This window comes from Diuraphis noxia, unplaced genomic scaffold, assembly GCF_037042655.1.
Source record: "Diuraphis noxia isolate RWA-SAM2 unplaced genomic scaffold, SU_Dnox_SAM2 contig0004, whole genome shotgun sequence".
NCBI classification, from domain to species: Eukaryota; Metazoa; Arthropoda; class Insecta; order Hemiptera; family Aphididae; genus Diuraphis; species Diuraphis noxia.
In genome coordinates, this window is record NW_028301714.1 from 67407542 (window position 1) to 67435520 (window position 27979).

The 27979-nt window shown below is 26.5% G+C and overlaps 1 protein-coding gene across 2 annotated transcripts; it reads right to left on the bottom strand.

The window, feature by feature from the left end:
* Positions 1–6240: 6240 nt before the first annotated feature.
* larp (La related protein) lies at positions 6241–27465 on the bottom strand. 2 transcript variants are annotated; one of them, XM_015522403.2, is made up of 20 exons: positions 26570–27465; positions 15884–15939; positions 14470–14529; positions 14109–14367; positions 12305–12397; positions 12041–12237; positions 11726–11871; positions 11470–11656; positions 11006–11402; positions 10440–10525; positions 10100–10305; positions 9790–10012; positions 9574–9735; positions 9300–9514; positions 8968–9122; positions 8721–8865; positions 8548–8657; positions 8336–8472; positions 8053–8272; positions 6241–7969 (listed from the first exon to the last, which is right to left on the bottom strand). In XM_015522403.2, exons 1-20 carry the CDS (start codon positions 26961–26963, stop codon positions 7854–7856), a joined length of 3564 nt encoding a protein of 1187 aa, XP_015377889.2. In that variant the 5' UTR covers positions 26964–27465; the 3' UTR covers positions 6241–7853. The 2 variants fall into 2 exon arrangements, with proteins under 2 accessions (XP_015377889.2, XP_015377883.2); XM_015522397.2 differs by having other exon boundaries at positions 6244–7969; positions 8968–9125; positions 26570–27454.
* Between the last annotated feature and the right edge of the window lie 514 nt (positions 27466–27979).

Here is a 27979-nt window from a genome sequence, read left to right on the forward strand (position 1 = left end):
GTATCAAAATACAATTTATGTACTGACCTAACTATTTATTTAAACGGTGGTTTTTATAATAAAAAAAAAAACTGCTGAAATAAGTAGGTATATATAGGTAATACGTAATCATCCATTACATATATCTACCTATAATGATATTTAAGTTTTTATGATTAAAGATTCTCTATAGATTTTTTCATGAATACTATTATATAATGATATGGTTTTAATCAAATAAATTGAAACATTCTAAATATTGAATAATAATTGTGTTTAAATTAAAATTTACATATTTTATTACTTATTTTAAACGTGCATTATATAATGCACAATCAATATTCGTTATAAACATACATAACGCGTAAATTTATGGTCTATCTTTTCAAATACCTACCTACCATCTTACTAAACGCTAATATAAGTCCACGAGCGTTCAATTGCAACGTTTACAGATACATGTATAATAAAATTACATAATACATTATTATAGTACCTATATCTACCTACTATTACTTACTACATCAATACAAAAATGGGAAGATGTGACCTAGTGACATTACCACATTACTGCATAGTAGTTACCTACCTGTTTTCTTACGAAATAATGTTGAACTATCAATTATACTTAATGGGTACCTATCTATTTGTTAATAATAATAGGTACGAATCGCATCTTTTTTAAGTTAGTACATTCAACATTCGATATAATTATTAATACATATATATATAGTAATAATTACACGAGGACAGCAAGATATATCATATAAAACTAAAATATGTCTGAAGAAAATAATAACTATTTACTAAATATTACAGTAATATAAGCTATGTATGATTATAAGAAACCTTATATTAAACTTTTAAACCTTAGCTATGAAAATTAAACATTTAATACATTTTTAACCGTAAAATCATTATTTGAAATGTTAGAGATTTTGTCAATTTGATTCAACGAAAACAAATTTATAAGCATTTAAAATTCAAAGGAAAAATTCTAAAAAAAAATATTACAACGATGTCTATGATCTATAATTACTCAAAAAGAGACATAATATTTTGAATATCATATCATGTAAAGAAAATGATAAAATGAACATTTTGTTAAATTTCAAGTACCTGTGGTTATTCGTTTTTGAAATTTTTAATTACAACAAAATGATGAAGAATGTAGCACCCTGGTGGTAATGTTTTTTCACCTCCCCTCTTTACCACTGGCCACAACTAAAATTATTTGACTCTTCCACTTTCCAAGCGCGTCGATCATACCTTAAGATGACCACCATTAAAACCGCCAAACCGCGTGTAAGTTATCGATGAGACGATGAGTTATCGGTATTATTTCTGGCGCATTATGTTATCAATTTATCATTATAAATTAGTAACTAATATAAAGTAACCAAGTAAGTTTATTTATTCTCCACTAATTATAAAATAATTATTGTTTACTTACATTATTTTTTTGTAAGTTTTAGAGGAACTTTAATCGTCGGTTATCGCCATCATTGGCTGTATAAATCTTGTCTAAAGCCTTGTGATACCAGCCACATAACCTTAGAATATTATTGATAAAAACAAATTTACCCAATTTATATAATCGTTTATTACCAAAGTATGTGCAATATAAAAATTTGACGGAGCGATCGACCTCTCTAGCACCCCTCCCACTAAATACATGCTGAGAAAAATGTCCAATGTCGTACAAATTTGAAATTCAAACGCTCATAAAAATTTAATTTTACTTTCCGACAAATTTTTTGATTAGTGTATAAAAAACTTATGAGGAATCATGTTTTAAATTTTCAAATAATAAATAATATACCTATACGATGAAAAATTGTTATACATTTTTAACTACCTATATGTAAAACAATTTGCAAACTTTCATGAATTTACGAAATTATAAAAATTTTAACTTAAGACGCTCATAAAAAAATCATTGCAGGCTTAACGCTCATATTTATTAAACTTTAAAGTTTTTTTGACCCAGTAAAAACTTTTTTGTCGACAATAATTTTAAAAAACTAATAAAAAAGGAAAATTTGTTATGCTTTAAATATCTCAAAACATGCCGAGATACCATATTTAATATATAAATTCTTATCTGTATTAATTATATTTAAAAAAAAACTTGTAAAAACGTGTAATATATGTTGACACATTTAAAGTACCTATACGATAAATTAAAATTTCTCAGAGTTAAATATTTTGAAAATGACATGGTGAATAGAAAATGCTAACACAGTGAATTTTCCTTATGACGAAATAGTTCGATACCAGCAGACTTTCTGTTATAGGGAGACTAAAATATAAGGATTATTAATAAATACATAGATTGAAGCTAGCATTATATACCTATGGGACTATTATTATTTTCCGTTGTGAGGAGATTTCGAACTTTTAAGGGACATAGTGGTGATCAAACGAGGGGGCATAGCCTCATGACTAGAGGGCGGATTTCTATGCGAATCCATATTTTTTTCCTTTTAATATTTTTGGATTGTTGTCAGTTATGTCCACGAATCACCATAATTTGAAGCTAATGGTGAAATATTTTTTTGCATATTTAAAGGTTATTGCATACTTTTGCATATTTTGACAAAGTTCAAAATTTATTGCATACTGAAGTGAAAATTTTAAAAAATTTATAAAATAATATTTTTTCAAGTAGAAAAATTAAAACTAAATTTCGTAGTCACTAAATAATAATTTATATATATATATATATTTATTTAAACCTTTATAAGATAAATAATCAATTACGATTAAAAATTCATTCTATTCCTGGATCGAAAGGTGTGCAACACTTACTACAAAATTAAACGAACTTTCCAAAAAAATATCTGAAGATTTTACGAAAAATTAATTCAGTGTTATTAGGCGAAAACGTTCAGCTCGAAGATCTTTATCAAGACCCGACAATACTAAGTTGCTTCAAATATGCCCCAATAACTTCGGTTGACGTCGAACGTTCGTTCTCAGTCTTCAAAAATATGTTAACCGATAAACGACACAACTTCACTTGAAATGCATATGATTATTCATTTTAATAATAAATAAAATTTTAAAAATAAATTAAGGTTTTCAGAAAATTCCCCAAATTATTTTTTATTAAGTATTTAAATAATTAATTATTATAAGTTTTACTGTAAATCTTAAATAAATAAAAATGTTTGCATATTTTTTTACATATTTTCATGATTTTAACTGCATATTTTTTGCATATTTTCATGATTTTTACTGCATATTATATGACATATTTCGATACTTATAAGTGCATAAAAATCCATGCTCTACTCATGACCTTTTTTCAATGTTTAATATCTGATAAGTGATAACCATAAATTTTACATTTTTAATAATTAAATGATGCCATACTAAAATACACGTAAATCCCCCTACACCTAAATCATTTGTCCATTATAAGGGTTTAATGTATACATCAAAAAAACAACATCATTTTTATCTAAACTGCAGATAGTTTGGCGTAAAAATTCCCGTTTTGCATTGAATATTTTTTTGTTTTTCCAGATGCTTTCGAAAACAACTCGGAATTTTCAATTTTTACCTCTCATCACCTGCACCAAATAGATTTACATATTTTCCATCAGATACATGCGGTGGCGAAGGGGTCATATGGGAGACAATGAGACGATGCCTCCCCATTTAGAAATTAGAACACTTGACAAATAATTTTGTTTTAAAGAGTATGTTTCGATATTAATTGTTATAAAATCGGTTATTTCGTTGTAAAGTTATAGAATTTACAAAATGGATTACATTCAGTCGATACGGGTCAATTCATATAAATATGGTAGGTACCTATATCAAAGAGACGTGCGACGAAATGTCCTCCCAATTATGGACGCGGTTACAGGGAGAATTTTAATGTGAATGAAGTTTACTATTTGCGCAATGAGACGAGCTGCAGTCTCGCATCTTCATATTGGTTTACCTCAGTCATCAATTTATTATTATCGACGTCGCTGTCGCGTTGTTACTCCATTGACCACTGCAATGCAATTCGTAAGAGGTGATGGTACGTGTTTCTTAACATTTTTTTTTTTTCTATGTCTCCCCAACCAAAAACGCACGCCTCGCCACTGGATGCATGATACTGAAATTGAAGATTGGATCATTATTTCGTCAAGTTATCATAGTTCGTATACAGAAACAACAATTGCTATATATTATTCTTAATTTAAAATAAAACAAACATTATTTAAATACTAATATGTACATTTATTACTCTATCGAAAAACTAAAAAAAAAAGTTTTTATTTTTTAAAAAATACATAAATATGACGATTATAAGTTATTACTGATTTAAACATAACGTGGCATCACTAATCAGGTAGTTACTATAGATAACTACACTGTAAACCTATAATCTATACCTTAAAAACCGTAAATAGATTTAAATTTTTTTATGAAATTAGTGCTATACTTAAGTTGGTGTCGATGAACTACCGTCCGCAATACATTTGAATTTTAAAATTTTTATCGAATTCGATTTACAAAAACAATTATTCTTAATAAATACCAATTTGGCCATTTGGGTAAATAACACTTATTAATTTTTTTTAACATTTAAGACTTCAAGAAAAACTTAAATTTGACTTATTATAGCAAGCTTATTAAAAGTGATCAATATCAGATAAATCTTAAAATTAGATTTTTTTTATCATATGAATGTATGCCACAAAACTCTTAGATTGAAGTGTATCGTCATAATTTAATAAGTAATAACTAATATAATATGGTTTACCACATCTGAAATTAAAAATGATTTGCGTGAAGAAAAAAATTGGCAACAATCATTATCATTAAAAGAGTATTAACTGTAATCATACCAACTATTTAATAGGTACTATTACTACTTACAGCATTTTAAAAAAAAAAATGTTTAACTATTTTATTGCATAATTCAAAGTATATTAATCAAAGAGACTAACAACTTTTTACCACAATATAAATAATTAATTGTCTCGTTCAATGATGAGGAACACTTGACACTTATTATATAGCCGAGCAATTATTACCCTTGCATTATTTTTTTTAGTCAATTTAATTTGCAAATTAAATATTTAGTATAGATATGTTTTTCAGCTGCTTTTTTTTCTAACTAACTTTCGTTAAGCTTAAAAGTTATAGCATCTAATATTGTTACCAGGGCAATTCTCCCCCCTCCTTAACAAAAAACATAAATTTTAACACAGGGGAAAAAAAGTAGCGTGCTACAATGTTTTATCAAATTAATTTTGAGAAAATACAAAATAATTCAAAAATAAATTTTTGGGAGCCAATTCAATTAAATTGTAGGTTTTAGAATTTCCCCAAGGGAAAAACGCCCTCCTTTAAACCTTTAATTTTTGTAAAAAAATGTTTTCTATTGTTCTTAAGGATCAACAATTACTAGCCATTAGAATTTTTGTAGAGAAAGGATTTGTCACTAAAAACCCAGGTGGTAACCCATTCGGGAACTAGTGAGGCCAACCATTGTTTGACCTCAAAAAATATTAGGGTCTAAAACCAAGCTCCGACCAAGCCACTATATAAATAATATAATTAATTAATTATAATACTTATAATAGTAATAGTGATAATTTGTAAAGTATATCTGTAATAGATATATTACAATATAGACATAAGTGGAATCCACAAACTAAGCAATACATATATTTTGAGTGTATTAGAAAAATGAATAACATATATTGCAATTATTAGATAATATAGTACATTTATGTCAAATTATTATCAATAGATTCAAACAATATGTTAATTTTTAGTAACTAGGAGGTAGACGATTATAAACTAAAATGTATACTTGAAGAAATGTTCATTACCTATCACATAAAAAACTCAAAAGAGTTCATGGTAACATATTTTTTTTTTCTTCATAAATAGATAAGAGATGATCTGTAACACTGATATTTGTATTAGGATACATTAAAAACACATTCTACAATGTATATTAGGAAGTACTACATTAAATTAGGTATCATAGTATTAACACAAATAGTAAACAATTTACAATATTCAAAATAAAATTATTATATTTTGATAAAATTATACACAGAACAATATAGTTAAATATGTTGTTGAACAAATTATAATAATTATAAATATTATAATAAATATAATATAATTATATAACAGTACATGATATATACATATATATATATATAAATTGTATAATTTTATACATACATACATACACACACACACATATATATATATATTCTATTGTTATTAGAAAAGTAGCAATCAAACAAACTTGAACACTTATATGATATACATTATTTATATAAATAATTTTAATAAAATTTATGTATATTAATCACCCAAAATAAATTTTAAATAAAATAACTTTAGTCGCAAAAATTTTGGTGAAGTTAAGTATGAAATATTTTAATTTATTAAAAATATATTTATAATAAGGCTGTAAATTTGGATTCAAACTTCAGTAATTGTAATCATAATATAATTAAATACATATACTAAAAAAAAAAAATGTATTTATTTATTCTACATTAAAAATACTTAAAAATATTGGAAAATACAATATGCGACATAAATAAGCTACACTCTTTACAAATGCAATCAGATTATACTGACATAATTGCTAAAAATTAAAAGATGAACACAATCATTAGTAATTTGATTTGACAAATTTGAAATTATAAGTAAGAGCAATGAGTAATTCAAAAGATAAAGAAAACAATAATAATATATAATGCTATTTTTTTTCTTCAAAATTTTAGTGTTATTAGAAATGATATCTTAGGTATATATTTATTTTTGCATTCATTATTTTAAAAACGTTAACACGAAATATTATTTTTGTTTTAAAATTATATTCATTAATATAATAACTAATCTGAATTGTACAAAAAATAATAATATGAAAACTACTACTCATTTTAACATACATTTTTATCACTACCTTTTAAATTAAATTTAATTAATTAAAAATTAAAAAAAAAACCCTGTGAGCACATTCGTCTTAGACAATCAAAGACTTGACAACATTATAATTCTAATTTATAAATTTATATATTTTTTTTATTAATATATGGCAATAGATACAACTATTAGATTTTTTAAATTTAAAATCCAAGTTTTGGAATAATAAAATAAAATATAAGATATCTAATCCCATTCCCATAAGCTAATATGATAGTTCTTAAACAAGGTTATCAAATTTAAATGCTAACGTTATAACTAAAATAATAGTATTAACAAAATAATTAAATCAAGCAACACTTTATACAGTACAATTGTTAAAATATTTAGAAAAACTATCACACTAGATACATTTTCCATAATATTATTAAAGTTATTATTATATGAAATAAAATTTATGTTCTTAAATACTTGTTTTTTTTAAGTATTTGTTATGTTAGGTATCAAAGACTCATCAAACACTTTCAACTTAATAATTAACAAACCATGTGACTAGTGTTTCACAATAAATATTAGTAAAATAAATAAAAGATTGTAGAATAAATTTTGAATGGAAAACAAAGAAATATAAAGACGAAACAATGATATCCAGTCTTCACCATAATATTATTAAGATATAAGTAATATAAGTAATATTACAATTTATCATACATTTATCATTAATAACCATTGGTTTCATTATAAGAATTTATTGTTAAAATATAATAGCATTATATGCTTAAGAAAAAGCTAATCAATTTATTTGTTTAAAAATATATTAGACCTATGCCAATCTTGATATTTAACATAACAAACTTAATTTAAAAATATCTTAAATGTCCAAAATTATTTATTTTTGTTTTTTACTAAGTATTCATTTTATTAATGTTAATAAAATAACATGGTTTTATCAATGATATTTTTGGGCATTACTTTTGTTTTGGCGTCTCAGTAGAGTTTTCTTCAATTGTTGATGATCCTTTTTTATTTAATTCAAATGTTACCTTTGTAATTCTAGGTCCTTTGGCATCTCCTAATTTCTCCCCTAAATTGTTCACATATTTTTAATTTATTTAAATCTATCAATTAATTGTTTATTATAATTATATAATTTAGAAGGTAACTTACCAACAGATAAATATCTTCTTCTAGGCAATACAGAGTTTTTACGCCAATTTTCATCGCTAGTTGATTGAACATTAGAAGCAATATTTGAAGGTTTTATTATAATATCTGTTGCAGCTTTTAAGGTATCAAGTGTAGAATTTTCAGAGTAACTACGGTGACGTTTCATACGTGCCATTTTTCGCATAGATGCATCCAAATAGCCTTCACTTTTAGGTATTTGCTAAAATTACATCAACATTAAAACATAAAAACAAACTACTTTATTAAGTCTTAAAGGCCTTACCTCTTCTGCTTTCCTAAAATCTTCAATCGTTTTAAATTTACTTAAGTATTGCTTTAACTTGGGATCTACTTGAAGCGTTTTACTATATTTGTAATACTCCAAAAAAGCCCAGAATTTTTCTAATCCATAAAGTTGGCCTACAATTTATCCATAAAAGAAATTTAAACAGTTTAAAATTATTTTTAAGTTAGATTTAAAAATTTAAAATTTACCATTTTCATGATCTCTAATAGTTTCTGCTTGGAAATCTTTATATAATTCTGGCCGGAACTTTCTTTCAAGACCATAGCTATAGTAACGAAACAAGCATTCCAAGCCATACCTACAAAAAAAAAGATATATATATATGTATATAAAATGTATTATTTACATAGTTCTAACAAACCTGAAACCATTATTTGAATCATCAACAGCCAAAGATTGAAACTCTTTATACATATTCTTATTGAAATTGTCGCGCAAGAAAAATGACCAGAATCTATATAATGTATTCATTTCTTGAGACATTCCTGGCCCAAGTCTAGATCGCTCTAGGGTATAAAAGAAGAAAATGTATTGCTATTTTTTTCATGTTTTAGATATTCAATATCATTCTATCAAAGAATATTTACATATATAATTATTATACACACCTTTTAGACAGCGTGAATGATATTTATGGTATGCTTGTTGAGTAAAATTATTTTCCATAAGCAATGCATGAGAAGGGTGATGAAAAGTTGGCAATGATTGGGGTGTGCTAGATAGATAACCTTCACTTGGACTAGGACTAGTTCCTAATGTCCCACTACTGAAAAAAATTAACATTAACATAAAATAAAATATTTGTTAAAAATATCATCAGAATCAATCACATGAAAATACAGTTAAATAAATGTATTGATATTGCGCTTTACATACAAATTAGGCATTAGAAATGGTATTGAGTACAAAATTAGTATTTGATATTACAAATTAGAATTACCCAAATGATGTTGTACGAGGTCTAGTATGGGCACGAGAATCTAACACCCAACCTACATGATGTTCACTGTCCACATTAAAACGGCTTCGTTTTCTATGTCCTGATTCATCAATATCTCCATAGAAGTGACGACGATTTGGCTTTTGTAAGTCAAATTTCACTTTAGTCTTAGTCTGTGTGGCTGTTTGAGTTTTTACTTCTTTACTTTCAATTGCCTAATCAATAAAAATGTTAAACAAATTTGACCTTAAATAAAAACATACAAATCAATTACTTTTCTTTCAGTAGATTCCATTATTTCGGTTAAATTATCAACGTTTAAAGATGGTGGAGGAGGTGGAGGAACTTGATTGACTTTCTTAGGAGCTTTTGGTACAAGCCTTTCAAAAACCTCTTGAGTAACAACATTTACAGTCTTGTATGATGATGTTTGATTCTAAAGAATAATTAAAAAGTAACATTTGGCTGAATATTAATTTATGTTAAGTACCGTAGAATTTGTATGCCATAAATCTTCTTCATATAATCTTAAGCCTAAATCAATAGCATGTTCTAAATCTTGAGTCATTTTAACACGGGTTGTTTTATCATGAGATCGATCTTCAATCTTTTGAGGGCGACTTATCGTTTTTTGTGTTATTATCATGAGTTTGTCAATATCTTTATCATCAAAATCATCTTTATCACCATAGTCGGATTCATCAGTATCCGAACTTCAAAAAACAAACCATTAGCAAAAATAAATAAATATTATCTTATTTAAGTACAAATTTGAATGTTTAATAAAAATATAAAATTACCCAATTGGATCTTCATTAAATTTATTTATTTTTCCAGATGGAACAACAGCAAGATCTTCATCAAACTGAAATCCAAGATCCCACGTACTTGATGCATGAGTATCATTTTGAATTTCAGGAAAATTACGTTTAGGTAAATTTGATGCTACATTTAGTGTTTCTGATGCAATAGAAGTACTGTTTCTAGGTTTTGAGCGTCTTTTTACCTGCAATATTAATCAACTTGATTTGTAAATAAATATAATTTTTTTTTAATAGGTGTATAGATTTTAACATGTGTAACATCTTATTCAATAAGACAATTAAGTATAACTATAGGTAGCTAAAAGTAAAAACTTACTTCTTTCCATGATTCTTTATCATCTAAAACGGATTCACTTTTTTTGTCATTGTATTCTTCTTTAACTGCATCAGACTTTAAATTATCTGTTAAACAAATAATATTTATTGATAGAATATTTTATAAAATACAGGTTAACATAAATTTATTTATTTATCAACTTGAATATCTTATTATAATTATTGTAAATTTTGCGAACACAAATAAAGATTTTTTTTTTAACTTTAAGTCACACTGTTATAAAGCAATCTTTAAAACAGATTGTAATATAGTTCACAATATTTTTTATGATAATTAATTAATTAATTTTTATTATGCAGTCACTTTGAATCAGTGGTATACATAAGAAAATTATTCATCCAAAAAATTACGGGTTATTTTCCCTCCAAAATTAATGCACCACTCAATGACCAATTTTAATGAACTAGGTGTAAGAAATATATGAGTACTATAGTATTTCTAACCAATAAAAATAAACATTAAGTAAAAACTATAAATATGAGCTTTGTATGTAAAAAACATTAACAAAATTAAACTATAAAATGTATCATAATTTGTGTTCTTACCAATTTTTGAATGTTGACCATTAAATTTGTTAGATGCATCAATAACTTTACTACTAGTAGTAAGAGGAGTATCTTTTATTTCTGTTTTTTCATAGTCATTAGTATCACAGTTCTTTTCAGTCTTCGATTCTATGGGACCATTTCTTGGAACGAATTCCGGGACATCAGGATTAAGATTCATGACAGCTTGAGGATCAGAAACTATGTGTATGCTTGGTGGAGGAGGAGGGGCAGGTAGATTTTTGACCATTAAGTCTGGAGAAATAAGTGGAACAATAGTAGGCGGTCCCATGGGATGAGCAAATAATGGATGTTTTGCATTTAGGTTATTTTTAAATAAAAATTGTTGAGGTATTTCTTTAAGTGGCCACTTGGTTGGATCAGTCCGGCATCTTACCTGTTAGTATAGAAACTAAAATGTTAATATACTAGTTAAACTAGTTTTATGATATATGTTTCCATACCATATGAGCACTAAGTTCTAATTCTTCCATATCAATCATTGCCTTCATAACAAGGCTAATATCTTGACTAAGTTCTCTTACACGTTTAAAAGATGCAATAAATGTTACAGGAACATAACCCTGTTCATCCATGTGAAATCTGAAGAATGTGTCTTTGCAAAGATTATCTGTTGAAAAATAGTAAGATCTGGAAAAAACAGTAATATTAATAGTTATATCTTAGTATTATAGAAACTGTAAATAACAATCAACGCACATTTGTTGCTTAAGAAGATTAATCACAGTCTGTTCATTTATCACTGGATAAGTCATAAACGGAACTAATTCACAATAAGGTTGGGTATAATTCAAACGGGATGGACCTGAGTACAAAACATCACTTCCTTTAAAATTATAACTAGCCTGAAAAATAAAACATGTAAGGATGTTTAAAATTAATTTATCATTAAAAATATTAATTAATGATTTACAATCAAATTTTCATGCAATACCATTTATTAATATGTTATTAAAATAATTATATTTATCCACATTGAACACTATCATAAATGATAGCAGAAAAAAAACTTACATTTTTTCCATCTGATGATTTTTGAGAATTAGTTTTAAGTTCTTCATCTTGAAGCCTATTGCGAGATCGTTGGTGTCGCAGATAACGCATTGGACCTCCATCACGTTTGTCAGATTCTGAGATAGTATTATCAGACAAATCAGAAACCTTGCGACTATTTTTATTTCTAATTTGATTATTACTTTTGTCTCGACCACCTGAGAAAGAATAGGTATGATAATATTTATATATTTTATATAAATAATTAATTAAATTTATTTTTACCAGATCGATCTCTACGATATTTTGAAAGTCTGCTCCTATAACTGTTTTCTTTGGATATTTCAATATCAAGAGGTGTCCATTTAGAATGTTTGACTGTAAAAATATAGCATAGGTAATTATTAGGTATAAGCATAGAATGTTAAAATTAAAACATATAATGTAAAGCTATATCAAACTAAATGGTAAAAGGTAATTATTTACTAAGTATTATTTGTATCCTTTAAGAGGATGCCGCTCAGGGTGTAATGACAGCTAAAACTCCAAATTAATTTACAATATGGTTAATAACATTATCTGAGAAATATCATTTAAATTTTTTTTTTATATCTTTAACACAAAAATGTTCTCATCATTTCAAAGCCCATTTTTTTTGTGTTTTTCAAAGTTGAATAACTTTTTTAGTAGTTCCAATATGAGAAAAATAAAAATTATATTTCATAGCCAACATTTTTCTTTTTAAAAACGTGGGAATTTCGTTTCTTAGTTATGCCTGTATTAGGCATAGGCCCAAATTTTGGTAACCGTGCACTACAAAAAGTTAAAGAGTAAGAAGCTAATACTTAACCATTGCATTTAATTTATTATAATTTACCTAGGTATATATAAACATTATAATTTATAAAAGTTAAAAAAAAAAAAACAAAATTATTGGCTGGTATTTTTGGTAACTCACTCACACTAAATATGAACACCAACCGGTTCATATGTCACTGACATTGCATAGAAATGAAATTAATCTAATTATCTCGTAAGTTATAAAAATAGCAGTGTTGCGGCCAGGCTTAAGTAAATTTATAATTTCATAATTATTTATTAGTTACAACCACATTTACAGTAGTCACTCAATAATTCAAAAAACTTCATAAATCGAGCTAAATGCCTAGTCTTTTGAGAAAACCTCCATAATTAGAAGAAAATACATGTATTCCGGACTCCTCAATAATTCGAAATGTCTGTTGGTGGGACACACTCAACAATTCAATTTTTTTTTTCCAGAACCTCTATAATTTGAATTTCCTTAAACATAATGAACTAAGTTATGTTTACATGTAGAAAGATTATGAACAATCTATTTTATGTACTCGTAATAAAACTAATAATGATGGTGATTAAAATATATTATCATACTATTCGTACTTTACCAACCTGATCTAGACTTTAATAGTACCATTTTACTAAAATAAACCTCTACAATGAGTAAATAGTTGTTGAAATTGAATAAAACTTTGTCAGTCGGAATATAGGTTCTGTAAATTATGAGACTTTATTGATTGCCTACAAAAAAAAGTAATTGTGGCATTTGAAGCAGTCGGAAAATAACATACAATTTATTACTTATCTGTAATTCAAATTAATTTCTTTTCTCCCAATTATTCGAACACTTAGTAAATCAAAAACCTCTATAAATTGAATTTTTAGATCAGACCCCTGAATTTTGAATTATCGAGTTACTACTATATAACCATTTTAAACTATAATATGTGTGAATATATTTATTTTGAGTCATACAGCTTTAGAAAGCATGTGGCCCCCAGTAGAACAATTCCAGCTGACCCACATACATGGCCTCAGGATATATTCAATCTAAAGTTTTAGCTAACAACACACAATTTGAACAGCTGGACGTACATTTTGAGAAGTTATATGTTAATAAGACAGACAAGATATTATATGGGTACGATGTTCTCTTAATTTAAAAAAATTATACAACTCAATTATATTATTAAGTTGAAATATATCTTGATAAAAACCTAAAAAAAAAGTCTATTTTATAAAACAATAATCGTTAAATGTTAATACTAACCTTTTTTTCGTTTATCAATATTATTTGATTCATTGGATGAAGAATGACCCGAATTTGTACCGTTTTCTTGTTCATTAATATTTGTGGAGTCATTGCTTGTTTCATTTTTTTTAACACCATTAACTTTTTGACAAGACTTTTTAGCTGCTACCTCATTAGTAGAAGTCTGGGCATCTTTTGCAACCACAGAATTATTAACTTTTGGCAATTGTGACTGAATATTTGGTGAAGTATTTTCACTTTGTGATATACATTTTTTCTACATGAAAAACATAACAAATTTAATACACCTACCAACTTAAATTACTTTTAATATACTAAAAATTATAAAATAAATTAAATTAGTAATATTTATACATACGTCTATACCCTGAGCATTTCCCAAGGATGGCCAAGCTTCAATACCATTTAATTCTTTGTTCTAAAAAATACAAGTAAATTGATACAACATAAGATAATATTTCTAAAAAATGTATATTTCAAAATAAAAAAATAAAAATGTTCTTAAATAGTATGAACTTATTAATTAATTTACAGATATGTAAAATAATACGATAAGAGTAACATTTTCAATATGATAGGTTAACATTTTTTAAATTATGTTTGAGTAATAAAATTAAAGACCTAGAAAATACATAACACTTCTAGTTGTTCAAGAAATTTAGTAACAAAAATGAAATTTTAAGTATAGGTATGCTTAGTATTTTCAGCTCTAATAGTATTAGGTGGCTGTCATATGGTTTGCAGTCTATCAATGAATTCACGAATGCCGTCTACCAAAGTAAAAAAATAAAAATCTTTAGAATCTAATAATATCATTAAACAAAAAAAACTAAAAGTTGGTGACATACTTTTGGTTTGCAATGTAAAAGCCTCCTTTTATTGCTTCTCTTTTAATGAATGTAGAAATTCATCTCACTTCCGCTCTTATTTTCATTGTTTGGTAAAACATTTTTATTAATTAATAAATTGGTAGTTATTCATCACAACTTATGATTAAATACAATTTTACACAACACATTGAGTGTGTGACTATGTGAGTTTCAAAATAATGGTAAAATAAATTATAGTGCCATGTAATAAGTGACATACTGAGTGTCTGTGTCTATACTTTAAGAGGACGTTAAACCCGCATGTGTTATGTCCGTCTTACAAATGTGTAACATACCAAATTTTAAGCTCAGCAGATCACTTGTAACTCTGTGAATTTAAAATTTTGAATGAATTGACCTCTAATAAAAATTAAAGGTAACATTATTATCGAGGGCTTCTTATGGGCTTTTTATTATACTTTAATTTTAAGGCGAGTTATAAGTATTTTAAAATTTAAAATGTATATCTTAAAATACTCATAACTCGCTTTAAAATTAAAATATAATAAAAAACCTGAGGAAAACACTCAATAATAATGCGGCACAATTGAGTTGGCTCCCAAGAATTTACTGTTGAATTGACTCCCTACCAATTTTTTTTCGAAGAAAAAATTTTTTAAGAAAAAAAATCATTAAAAACTATTATAAAATTATTTAATAAAATATTTTGCATCAGATATAAAAGAAACAACACCATAACATAAAATAGAACATTAAAACAATTTAAATTGTTAACTAAGTTATAAGATATAACCTTAAAAATATTTTAAATTTCATACTTTTTTTTTGTTTAAAATATCACCTTTTAAATAATGTAAATTATACCTGTTTTTTTAATACCTAATGAACTAACTTTAATTATAATATAAAATCAAATTTTCTTGCCAATGAAAATGTACTTACTTTTTTAATCTTGGTGAATTTACTGCTACTTAAGGCTTTACTGCTTGACATATCACCTGTAAAATATATACGGATTAGTAATAAAATCATAAAAAATTAAATAATACTATAGTATTTAATAAGAATCTATATTAAGCACACATTTAATTGCATTATTTATTTTTTTTTTTTTACATAATATTCATACTTAAACATATTTTACATATAAAAATAATAATAATTTCAAATAAATATTTACACTTGGATACAGATGCATGATGAAATAGGAAACAAAGCTCATATTTATACTGATGAATAATAATAATTTATTAAATTACCAATACCAGTTTCCCAAAATGTGATTGACGGACTCCCAGAACTCTGCGTGATAACTGAAGAGGGTCTGTGAATTATTATTATTTATTATTGTTAGGTTAGGTCAGAGATGGATTTACACTATTGCCGCCCCTAGACAATTTTTTTTTTGCCGCCCCGTTACGACTTAGTAAAAAAACAAAATAACGAAATACGTAATCTATGGTTAGTATTTAGATAATAGAAAATATACGTTCCGGCAGTCGTTCGATTATTTACTTGGGCGTTTATTGTTATGTATTAGTATTATAAAATAATGAAGAAATTATATTAACAAGAATATTATGTTATACAAATATTAAACATTTTCATTTTCCATCCTTCAAAGTAATCACCGTACATAAGAAAATCAAAAAGAAACCTAGAGTATATTTTCAATAAAATATTGGCCTAAAATTGCTGCCCCTAAAAATTTGCCGCCCTAGGCAACTGCCTACTTTGCTTGACGCTAAATCCGCCACTGGGTTAGGTATCTATCACTTTTATAAAGGTACTAAGGGGAACTAAGGATCCGGAGGATGAAAAGTTTGGAAAACATTGACTTATTGTCCATTAGCTTTTGAAAGTGTATTAGATAGGTAAAAAAAGTAATTTACTTCACATAAATAACTAGAGTTAGGATATCGAAGACCTAAAAAACACACAAAAATTCCATAAAAAAATGAACTTAAAACGATATAAAAAATCGTAACTTTCGATAAGCGTGTATGATCGGCATATGTCTGAAAGAGAATTTGTTTTATCAAAGTATGCGATATATTTAATCACAATAATAAAAATTCCATAAAAAAATGAACTTAAAACGATCTAAAAAATCGTAACTTTCGATAAGCGTGTATGATCGGCATATGTCTGAAAGAGAATTTGTTTTATCAAAGTATGCGATATATTTAATCACAATAATTAAAATGATTTTTTTTTAATGTTAAACAAATTTTCTTTAAAATCTAAAATTTGAGAAAAATACCACTCACATTGTACAAAACTATATAATATGACCTAATATCTGAAAAAATAACTTAAAAATGTGGAAAATGGCATTCGTGCCAATTTGTGAATTCGTGAATTTTACGTAGATATGTTGTCAAAATTCAAACTTTGAATGCTTGTAAAAAAAAAAAATGGGACAATATATTTCTTTTATTTTTCAACTACTATTGTAAAAATATGTTAGGGGCCTTATATTAAATTTTCAAATCTTAGATTTTTAAATAAAAAGAAACACTTTTAAGAATTTATATTTAAGATAATTTGAACATTGCCGTAATTTTTACGTATTTAGTCAAAATTTGAACTTTAAATGCTTATACAAAAAAAATCATGCCTATGTATTTTTAATATTTTTCAACTGCTATTGTAACAATGAGTTAGGTGTCTTGAATTAAATTTTCAAGGTTTTCTACCCAACAAATAAATTTTAATCGATATTAATTTAAATAAAAACTAATAAAAATCGAAAATTGCATATGACTATAAACAGTTCAATTTACATTATTTGAAAATTACATGGTGGAAAGAATATACTTATATAAACATTTGGTGAAAATTTCGTGTGTTTTATGGTCATTTGTTTCAAAGTTACTTCAAAACCCAAAATTTATTTTGTCGAAAATTTATTGTGCGTAAAAATTCCCATTTTTTCCTTAACTTTTAGTTTGTTTATCCCGATTATTTAGAAAAATATTGGGAATTTTTTGACCCCTCAAAGTATCAACTAGACTCACTTTCTGATCGAACGAGGTACTGAAGTCAAAAATCGAAGCATTTTTACAGCCCCAAAACGTGATGACACAAAAAAAAAACACTTCATTGTAAAATCAATACATTCATCGCTCCGCTCAGTATCTAAAATCTAAAATAAAATAAGAATATTCTGCACCAGTGGGTGATGAAACAAATTTTTAAAGTATGTATATTAATGTATGTAGTAATACATGTTACCTACTCGATAACAACGACGTGCGATCAAGGCAAGCGAGATGAAAGCCGTAAGTACACTTAAAACGAAGAAAAACAAATGTATTTAACTTGTCAATAACTGGAAAATATTTTATATTATGTAAGTTTATTATTTTATACATAATACACTCCATTATCTTTTATATTTAATACTAAAATTTAGAAAAAATAAATTATAAAATGAAATTGTTTTATTATTTGGGTATGCAATATACTGACAAAAAAGCTCGGGATTTGTTGGCATGTTCGTGAGCGGATGAAGGGATGACCACGGTTTTACGCAGCAGTTGAAAGCTACTTTAAGAAACAGATTTTTTAATACTGACCATTTTTTAAGCGATAATACGCAATATAATAATAATGTTGATATTGTTCTACACGAACATAAAACATACTAATGCGTCCGTCAGATAATATTACCTACTTGATATCTATTATGGTATGTATATTATTTATGTTTAGTAATAGTAAATTCTTCTTATTCCAGGCGGTTAGTTAAGTTTTATTTTTAAATAATAATTAATATTTGTAACGGTTTTTTTTGCGATTATAGCTTAAATACAGACATAGATTGGCGTAAATAGGAAACTGTCCATTAATAGCATTTCCAATGTCAGATACAATACTACAATTTTTTTAAATTTTTTTTAATGAGCATTGAGCGGGTACGTTGATAATTGATATTTTGTTGTCGATCGTGATTAAAAGTGAAATGTGTGGGGGTAATATTACTTTATAAGTACAAATTCATTTAAGAAAGAAGACATTTGTGGTTGTTACCGCAATTAACGCATCTAAGATAGATGTAACATAATGTTCTGGTAGAACATTACTATTTGCAGTTAGAAAATTAAGTGCATGTCTGTTCATTCTTGCTACTATTATTTTTATCTTAATTAATAGTATAAATATTTAAGTTCGAGTACGACATATTTTTAATGTTTAGTTCAAATTCTTAATCCTATATGGTTTATTTTATTTCAATTAAAACGTAAACAATTAGGTTTTGATTAAAACTTGATAATAGCTTTAAAAACCACTTTGTAAGATACTATTGAGTTAGTAACTTAGTATAGAGCATAAGTAAATTCATTGATTGGTCATATTTCGTTTTTATTTTTTTTTAAATTCTTAGTAATTTAGTATTTTTAAATCAATAAATATTGTAGGCCGGATTTGGATTGTGATGGTTTCGTTTAACATAGTGGTTTCTATTATTTCTAAATCAATATTTTGAGAACTGTCAAATTTATTAAGAGTAGAAAATGTGTGTATGTTATTGTATATGATCGAAGATCTACACACATCACACAAGGACCCATATACATATTACATACATACATATATATATATATATATACAGGGTGATTTTTTTATCGAAGAACACTCATTATTTAAAAAAGTATGAGTGTTCTTCGATAAAAAAATCACCCTGTATATATATATATCCCAATAACTTGAAGTACATAATAAGCAAGTCTCTAAAAGTCTCTGGAGGAAATAATTGATGTGCCGCAAGCACGCCAAGCGATTTCGCATATTTATCTATTGAATTGATAAACATAAATACAAACCAATAGCTAAATATGCGACGGTTCGCATCACGCATGCACACATCAAGTATATCCGTATATCAGTATATCGGTATCTCCATCCACAGTATATGATCAAAAGTGAAGTGTTGATTTAGATAATGTTGACATCCATCGACCATCAGGCTGAATTTAAACTTAAATATGCGATTTAAGCGAAACGATCAGGTCCAGTTGAAATCAAAGATATAATTTATATCTAAATCTACATTATTGGTAGGATTTTCTTTTTTAGATTGTTATTTTATGGTGTTTTGATAACAATTTTAAACGGCGACATTACCAATTTTTGTTTAACGTACATTTAGTTCCGTCTGATGGGGAGATGCATATTTCCCAGATATTTCTATTCATAGTGCATCATTGATGGTTGTACTAAGCCGAATTAAGGTGTAATATTTGTTAGTTTGTAATTGTTATTTTCTGGAAGTGGTAGAGGGGTAAATTTCTTTATAGTAGTAATACTCGCAGAAATGTGTATATTTAAGTTTTTTGAATACAAAATGATTACACAAAAACTTTAAATTTAAATGATAATCATATTATTTGAAGAAGTAAAAATAAAAACACGACGTATGCACTGTATGCAGTATATTATATATTGTACCTATATATTGGATAATCGACACGGAATTAAAATCATTTTTTTTCATAAATAACCCTCGAGTATATTTTTTAAACCACTCTATTATAGGTACTTACTTTCATTAAATTTAACATCTAAATTCATTTTCAAATATTAAGATCGCAGATGAATCCCGAAATTAAAATCCCCAGAAAAAAAACCACAAATAAACTATTTCAAAAATTATTTAATAATAATAATAATATTATATTACTTAGTTGTTAGTTAGTTAATAATAAATATTTATAATAAAAAAAGCGGATAAGTGTATGTCACTTTGCTGTAGTTTAGTGTATGGTATTAAATTTGAATTCAACGATATAATATTATTGTATACGAAAAACGATTCTGATTCTGAAATTTTTTGAAATATATTGAAAATTTTATCAAGTAAGCAATTGATAAAATAAACATTTGGTGTAAATTTCAAATTTCTACAATTATTCATTTTTTAATAACAAAATACGAATATCGGTACAAGAGAAATTGAGTGAATATCTAATGTTGTAATTCAAATGCTCATAAAAATTTAATTTTACTTTATCAGATAAAAGTAGACAAAATTATGAAGAATCTTGAATTGAATTTTCAAAACTTAGATTTAAAAAAAAAAATTTTTATGAATTTCTAATCACAATAAATTGCAAATTGACGTGATTTTTAAGTAGGTACCTATTGAGTCAAAATCGAACTTTAAATGCTTATTAAAAAAAAAAAGTTGTGACTATGTATTTTTAATATTTTTTAATTGTCATTGTAATAATATAATAGGAGCCTATTATTAAATGTTAGAGCTTTTTTATCAAAAGTAACATTTTACTGTCATTTAAAAAAAAAACTAAAAAGATTGAACATTTCAAATATCTACACATTTAAAGACATTTGACTTAAAAAGATTTGAAACATTTTTAAATTTTTATCAAAAATAGAAAATGCAAGTATAAATATTCAGTGAAAATTTCATGTGTCTATGGTAATTTGTTTCAGAGTTACACCAATTCGATTTTCTCAAAAATTGATTTTGCGTAAAAATTCCTGTTTTTCTTTATTTTTGTTGTTTTTCCCGGTGCTTTTGGGAAACTATTGGGAATTTAAAAATTTGACCTCCCCAATGCACCAACTAGATTCACTTTCCGACCGAAAAAGCTATTTAAGTTGAAAATCGAAGCATTATTTCGACAACTAATCGTGTACATAAACAAAAAGAAACACAACATTGTAAAATCAATACATTCATCGCTCCGCTCAGAAACTTATATAGTCTGATTAGGTTCAGCCAGTTCGTTTTCCTACACTTAACCTTTTTTTGTATTCCAGAACATGTATTCAATTACAGATGAAGACTGGGGAATTGAATTTCTTCATGCTACAATTTTACAAGCGATAAAGCCAAGGACTTTAAGAGCTTTAAGAACTGTAATAATTAAATGGGTATCAATTTAAAGGGTAAGATAAATATCCAAATCTTTAAATTTAAAAACCGGTTCTAAAATAAATAATAATAATATTGCTAATTGAGTGAGAGATGATAACACATCTTCTAAAAATACATAGCTTTTTTTAAAACCTATACAGACTACATCAATTTGACCCCCTTGTTCAAAAAACGGAGATTGTAGATTTTTACCAGGTCTAATACTGTATATAAATTTTTTATAAGTTTAAAGAAAATAGTTAGGTTAGGTTAGTATTGTTTTTACAACTTTTATGATCCACTAGTCTGAGTCTTTTTAAAAAAGTTTTTAACTTATAGATGTTAAATGGCTTAATTTGTTATTTAATAATTAATACAGCTAAGCATGGAGTTAAAACGCAATGTGATTGAGAGTAAGCATCGCCTGTTGCCATTAGTTTTCAGATGGGTGACCACCCGAGTTCTTAGAGGCAAAAACCTTGCCACACATACACGTGTGGCTGACCTACTGTACCAACCACCACAGTTAAATACAAACTTACTACAAATAATAACCTAATGACCTGTGTTGGATGAACGAATTCCAGTAGAAGTAAGTGTAGACCATAGTTCCATTTCACAAATAATAATAGAAGTAATGAATAATAATTCTAAATTCTAATTTTTTTCAATCACACTTTTTTAAGAAAGTATGATTACAAAATCGCTATACAAAAATGTTCATGAAAATTTACAATTATTTAATGAACAGCAATATTGTTAAGAAATAAAATAATTATCTTTACACGGTTTTATCAACCACATGAAAATCCAACTATCTAGTTAGAATCTAAAATAAAAATCAACACGCTTAAAATCCTATTATGTACAGCAAATTGTCTGTATCATTCGGTTTTTTCTTTTTATTGGTTAAGCATCAAAACACTCAGGTTTTTGTAAAGTATTGAATATGCTAATTTAATTATGTTTTAACTAAACAAACAAAAATAATAAATTTAAAAAAAAATGTAGGCAATCAATTACAACAAGTTATGTATCTAAGCCAGATTTTTAATACATCTGATAATTCATACCTATACCTAATAATTTAAAATAAATTAAAATATAAATCTATAGGTACATCTAACAACATAATTTAGATATGGCATAAAGTTTAATTACAATAATAATTGCCATACATGAGGTTTGGTTTATCAAGTTTTTATCTTGTGAACAAAACTAATCAGTATTTGAACATTGAATCATCATACTATAGTATCGAACCATTGTAACTACAACATTATTGGTTAATTTATCATGGCTCGATATTTTTATGTATACATAATAAATAAGAATTAATGAAAGTTACATATTATGCAATGAACACTTATTTGCAAGTAAAAAATATTATAATGCCTACTTAATAATAAAATGTATTATGGTAAATTTGATATTAGGCAAACAAAACATTGTAATATATTTAGTAAGTAATAGGTATGTTTAAAATAAATGTTCATTGATAATTTACTCTGAAAGTTTCAAAAAAGTGTTTAAATCTACGGGATTAGAAACCAAATTGTAATTAGTACATTCTAAGAACCATGATTTTTTTTCAACAGTACTTTCTTGAAGCATAAGGAAAAACTGGAAAAAAACTACAGAAAAGAGTTCAAAAAATATAAGAAAGCATGAGATATTCAAGTATCAATTTTGACATACCTTAATATTTATTATATAAAAGGATGTTTATTTCATGGGTATTAAGGTTATTATAGAATGCCAAAAATTTGAACCTTAATTTTAGAATTAAAATATTTTAGATACCATGGTAAAAAAAATAAAAGGTTTACTACTTATCTAAGCTACAACATTACTTGATTTATTGTTTAAAAGTGTTGAGTAATCCAAACTATTGAAAAATTATTATAAAATTCAACTACCTAATCTAAACTAAAAGTTCTGGAGTTAAATTAGCACATCATTTTATTCAATGTAGGAATTACCTGTAAGTATTCAATAGAACAAAATATTATACATTTAATTGCAGTAGTAATTTACTGTTAAGGTATTGCTTTGAGTAAATACCTACTTATTTTAATGGTTTTTATATATATATATTTTTTTTCTATGTAATGATAACAAACATTAGTTATTTTTATAGAGGTACCTACATCTCATAGGAGTTTGGTGATAAAACATTAAGATACTTAAACTCAAAATACTTTATTTACTAGTGCCTTCAGTATATATACCTAATAAATTAGTTAAGCATTGCCGAAACAAGTGTTTGATCTTAATACTGATTGTATTATTAAAATACTTCACACAGATAGGTAGATAAAACCTCGGATAAAACTTATACAAAACATGATATCCATAATAGATATTAAATATGGGTACCAAACTTAGAAACTATTACTAAAATAATTCTAGGATATCTACCTACCTAAATTATTAAATTAATAATATAATACTTGCATACCTAATCATAAACTAGTGAGGTGTCACCATACAAATTAAGCTACAATGTTCTTACCTACATATATAATTAAGTTGATAAATATCACTTTTAGTGACTTAGATACTTATGTAATACTAGGTACCTATTTAAAATACTTTCTTATGTATAAGGTAATATTATAATTCACATAATTATTACTTCATAAATAAATATCACGGCCTCAACTAGTTTATAATAACATAATTGATTTGAAATAGATTATTTGGTTTACCTATCCATTAATTTAAATGGTAGCTTCTTGAAATATAAAATATTATTAATTATCAACTTATTTTTTTAATTTCACAAAATACATTACATAATATGTAAAATCTTGTAGGTATAGTATAATAATATAAGCTTCAAAATTATTTATTCTTAGTTTATTTATTGGTAAATAAATAACCTGGGAATCAAAAGGTAAATAAAGATTTACTTTAACCATTGATTATATATGAAATGAATACATATTACCTATTTATAATCAATGCTTTAACATAATACTCCGCATAATACCTTATGTCATACAGATATAAATGATTTCAATAAATACTTTTTTAAGGCTGTACTAATAATTAAGAGATCCACATAGCAATTTACCTTAAAAGCCTATTATTGATAAAATAAACAAGAATAAATGAATAACTTTTTCACTAGGTACCAAAATATTTGTTAACATTTATAAACCATCACTTAAATAAGTCTTACAAATTTGAGAGAACATTAGATATAGATACCTAGGTAATTTGTTGAACACTTTACTTCAATCAATAAAACATTATGAAATTAAAGATAAATATTTTTAATTAAGTTTATTGAATTTTATGTTTTAAGTGTTAACTGAACCAAACACAGTAGTATGCTAGTCTAGGTAATTCCGAGTAAGGTGCCCCTGCTAATTCTGGAAAAAATTCAATAGATATATTCTTAACAGATAGACCAATTCACCTATTGAATATCTGTTCTATGCCAGAAATTAAATGCTCATTTTAATTTAATTATTTATACACACAACATAATGATAACTAACTACTAAGCCATTCATAAACATAGTGTGGTGCATATTAGTTTGAATCTAAATTATTATTTTTTCAATACCAATGACTGCTGATTTGTTTTAAGATATAACATTTCTTTGAAACTTAAATTCTGCAACTTTGCAAAGATACCTATCTAAGGTATTAATTTATAATATTACTATTCTCATTTGTATTTGACTGTTGAAAGGCTACTATCAAACTCAACTCATTCAAGCAGGTAGCTCTGGAGTAGTGTTAGCGAAACCATTCAATTAATTTAGCATGGACCTTTAAAACAGTTAAACAAATTTATTTAACTGCCAAAAAGAATTTTGATCTTGCGATTAATTTTAAGAGCAATACCTTCCCAACAATATTATACAATTCAATTGTAACATATAGGTACCTATATATTAGTGTTGACCAACGATATTGATAATTCGATACAATATTGATATAGTGGGTATTTTCCGAATAATTTCAATATTTAAAAATAATTATCAAAAATATTGCGGTATCGGCTAGGAATAATAAATTTGACGGATATTCACTTTCATAACTTTTATCTACTAGATAACAAATTATAGCATATTGCGATATATTTCAAAGAAATAATTCATCACACTAAACAATTTACTCTAAACTCAGTGTCGGTTGTTAACTTGCGGTGTAATTATTTTAAAAACAATTTATTAAATAAATACTCAATGAATACTTTTCAGTTAGAACAAAATAATTTATAATTGATAATTAATTTACACTCATAATATATTAATACAATATGTATTATATACTTTTAATAAACTGAATTATGTAACTTGTAATTTTATATAAAAATTTAAATACGATATTGATTATTAAAAATATATCGTTGGCCATCACTACTATTTATGAACAGTAGAACAATAAGTACCAACTAATTGAAAATTTTAGTTTGCTATAAGTAGGTATATAGTTTAGTAATTTATATAGATAGATTTAGGGTATATGGAACCTAACTATTTGTACTTTAAAAAAACTTGTCATTTCAAGATGAACAGCTATAAAATAATGTAAGTATCATGTAAACAATACACCTAAATTTTTGTTCCTCATTAAAAGGAATCAGATTTTAAAATAATTCTACTAGAAATTGATGTACCAAGTCTGGAGCTAAGCTTAAAATTTGAATATTTCAACAGGTTGAATAATTATTATTAGTCCCGTTATTAGTTTAAATATTATTCATAGATAACAATACTTACAACTGGTTTGTTGCTGAGGAAGCAAGACCCTTTTTTCCCCAACAATAGGGTCCTTATCTTTGCTAGATTCTTTTGAACGAACATGTGCTATGGTTATATTTGCAGTCCACGGGTTAGTTTTGGGCAGTGGAGCTTCTACGAATTTTTTTTTATCATTGGTACTGTTTTCGCTACCTTCATCACATTTGTTCAGTTCCTGTGGCGGTTTGTCCTCACTAGGCTCTAGAGATTGACACTGGACATCATGTTTGTTTACATCAATATCCTCGGATGTGGACACATATTTTTTTGAGCGTATATTTTCTTTATTGCATACGCTTTTTGTAGACATGGCAACTGAAGGCACTGAAGGCACTGACGAGGGTACAATTACTTGACTCATACTGGTAGTCATTAAAAAAAAAAAAAAAAACACTAACTGATCCGCAATGACGGATAAACACGACTTTACTCTGACATTTTTCAAAATGCCATTACAACCACTTAGTTATGTTGTCAAGCAAATCGTTTAGTGAAAAAAAGCTTGCAAAAATGGCATACTTGATTTCAACGAGTGTTAATCGTAAGCCAAGCTGCCCAAGTGTTTTTCTTCAATAGTACCTACTTATTTGGTATAGTTGAATAGGGTCATCGAATTTGGATTAAAAGCACACTATATACGGTGTACCGGTACGTCAAAAAAAATATATCACGAGAGTTAACGACAACGTGCGCCTAAAACTTGTAAAAAATTAAAAACTAAAATATTAATGTGTCAAAAAACCATGTGACTTTGGAAACGCAAAAACTCTGAGAACTGCGTGTTCGACGTTCGGTAACCCGGCACGTTTCTGTTTTACTGCGCAACGCAATAATATGGAAGAGAAAATTGTTTATCAGTAAATTTGCCCAAACACATGTGCTCGAGCCAAAGAAATTAAATACCCACGCATGTGTAGATATTATATAGATAACGAATTCCTATCTTCAAGACGACGTGCGTAGAAACTATACGGTTTCGGGAAATCTGTCGATGTCCATAAAACTCGTCATGGTGTCAATGGGCGCAATCAATAGACGTCAATAATTATTCACGTCATTTACCTACGACAGTGAAAAAAATAAATAGACCACGTCGGGACGGGTCGCGACGACTGAAGAACACTCGGGATGATATGAATGATAACACATGCGAGTAGGCTCGTTTCAAGGACTCGTTTTTACTTTTTTTTTTTAATTCTTTTGCCGTCCTGGCGTCCTCTGAGCACGGCAATGAAATAATCTCTGTCGCTCTTTAAACTCGATCAGTCTGCTGTTTTATAATCCGTTTGGCACGAACAGTAATAGACCGAGTAATAATAATCATATTCACGCCTCTACCCATCCCCACCGACCACCGTTCGTGGTGTAAAACAAATAACAATATTATGA

Bases quoted from the DNA above. Each gene is read 5' to 3' on its own strand.
- larp (XM_015522397.2), bottom strand. From the start codon at position 26,963: ATGACTACCAGTATGAGTCAAGTAATTGTACCCTCGTCAGTGCCTTCA. The intron at 10,526-11,005 runs GTAAGAACACAA...TTTGTTTAACAG, and splicing joins TGGTCAACATTCAAAAATTG to ATAATTTAAAGTCTGATGCA. The intron at 9,126-9,299 runs GTAATTCTAATT...AATTTTTTTCAG, and splicing joins CCTCGTACAACATCATTTGG to TAGTGGGACATTAGGAACTA.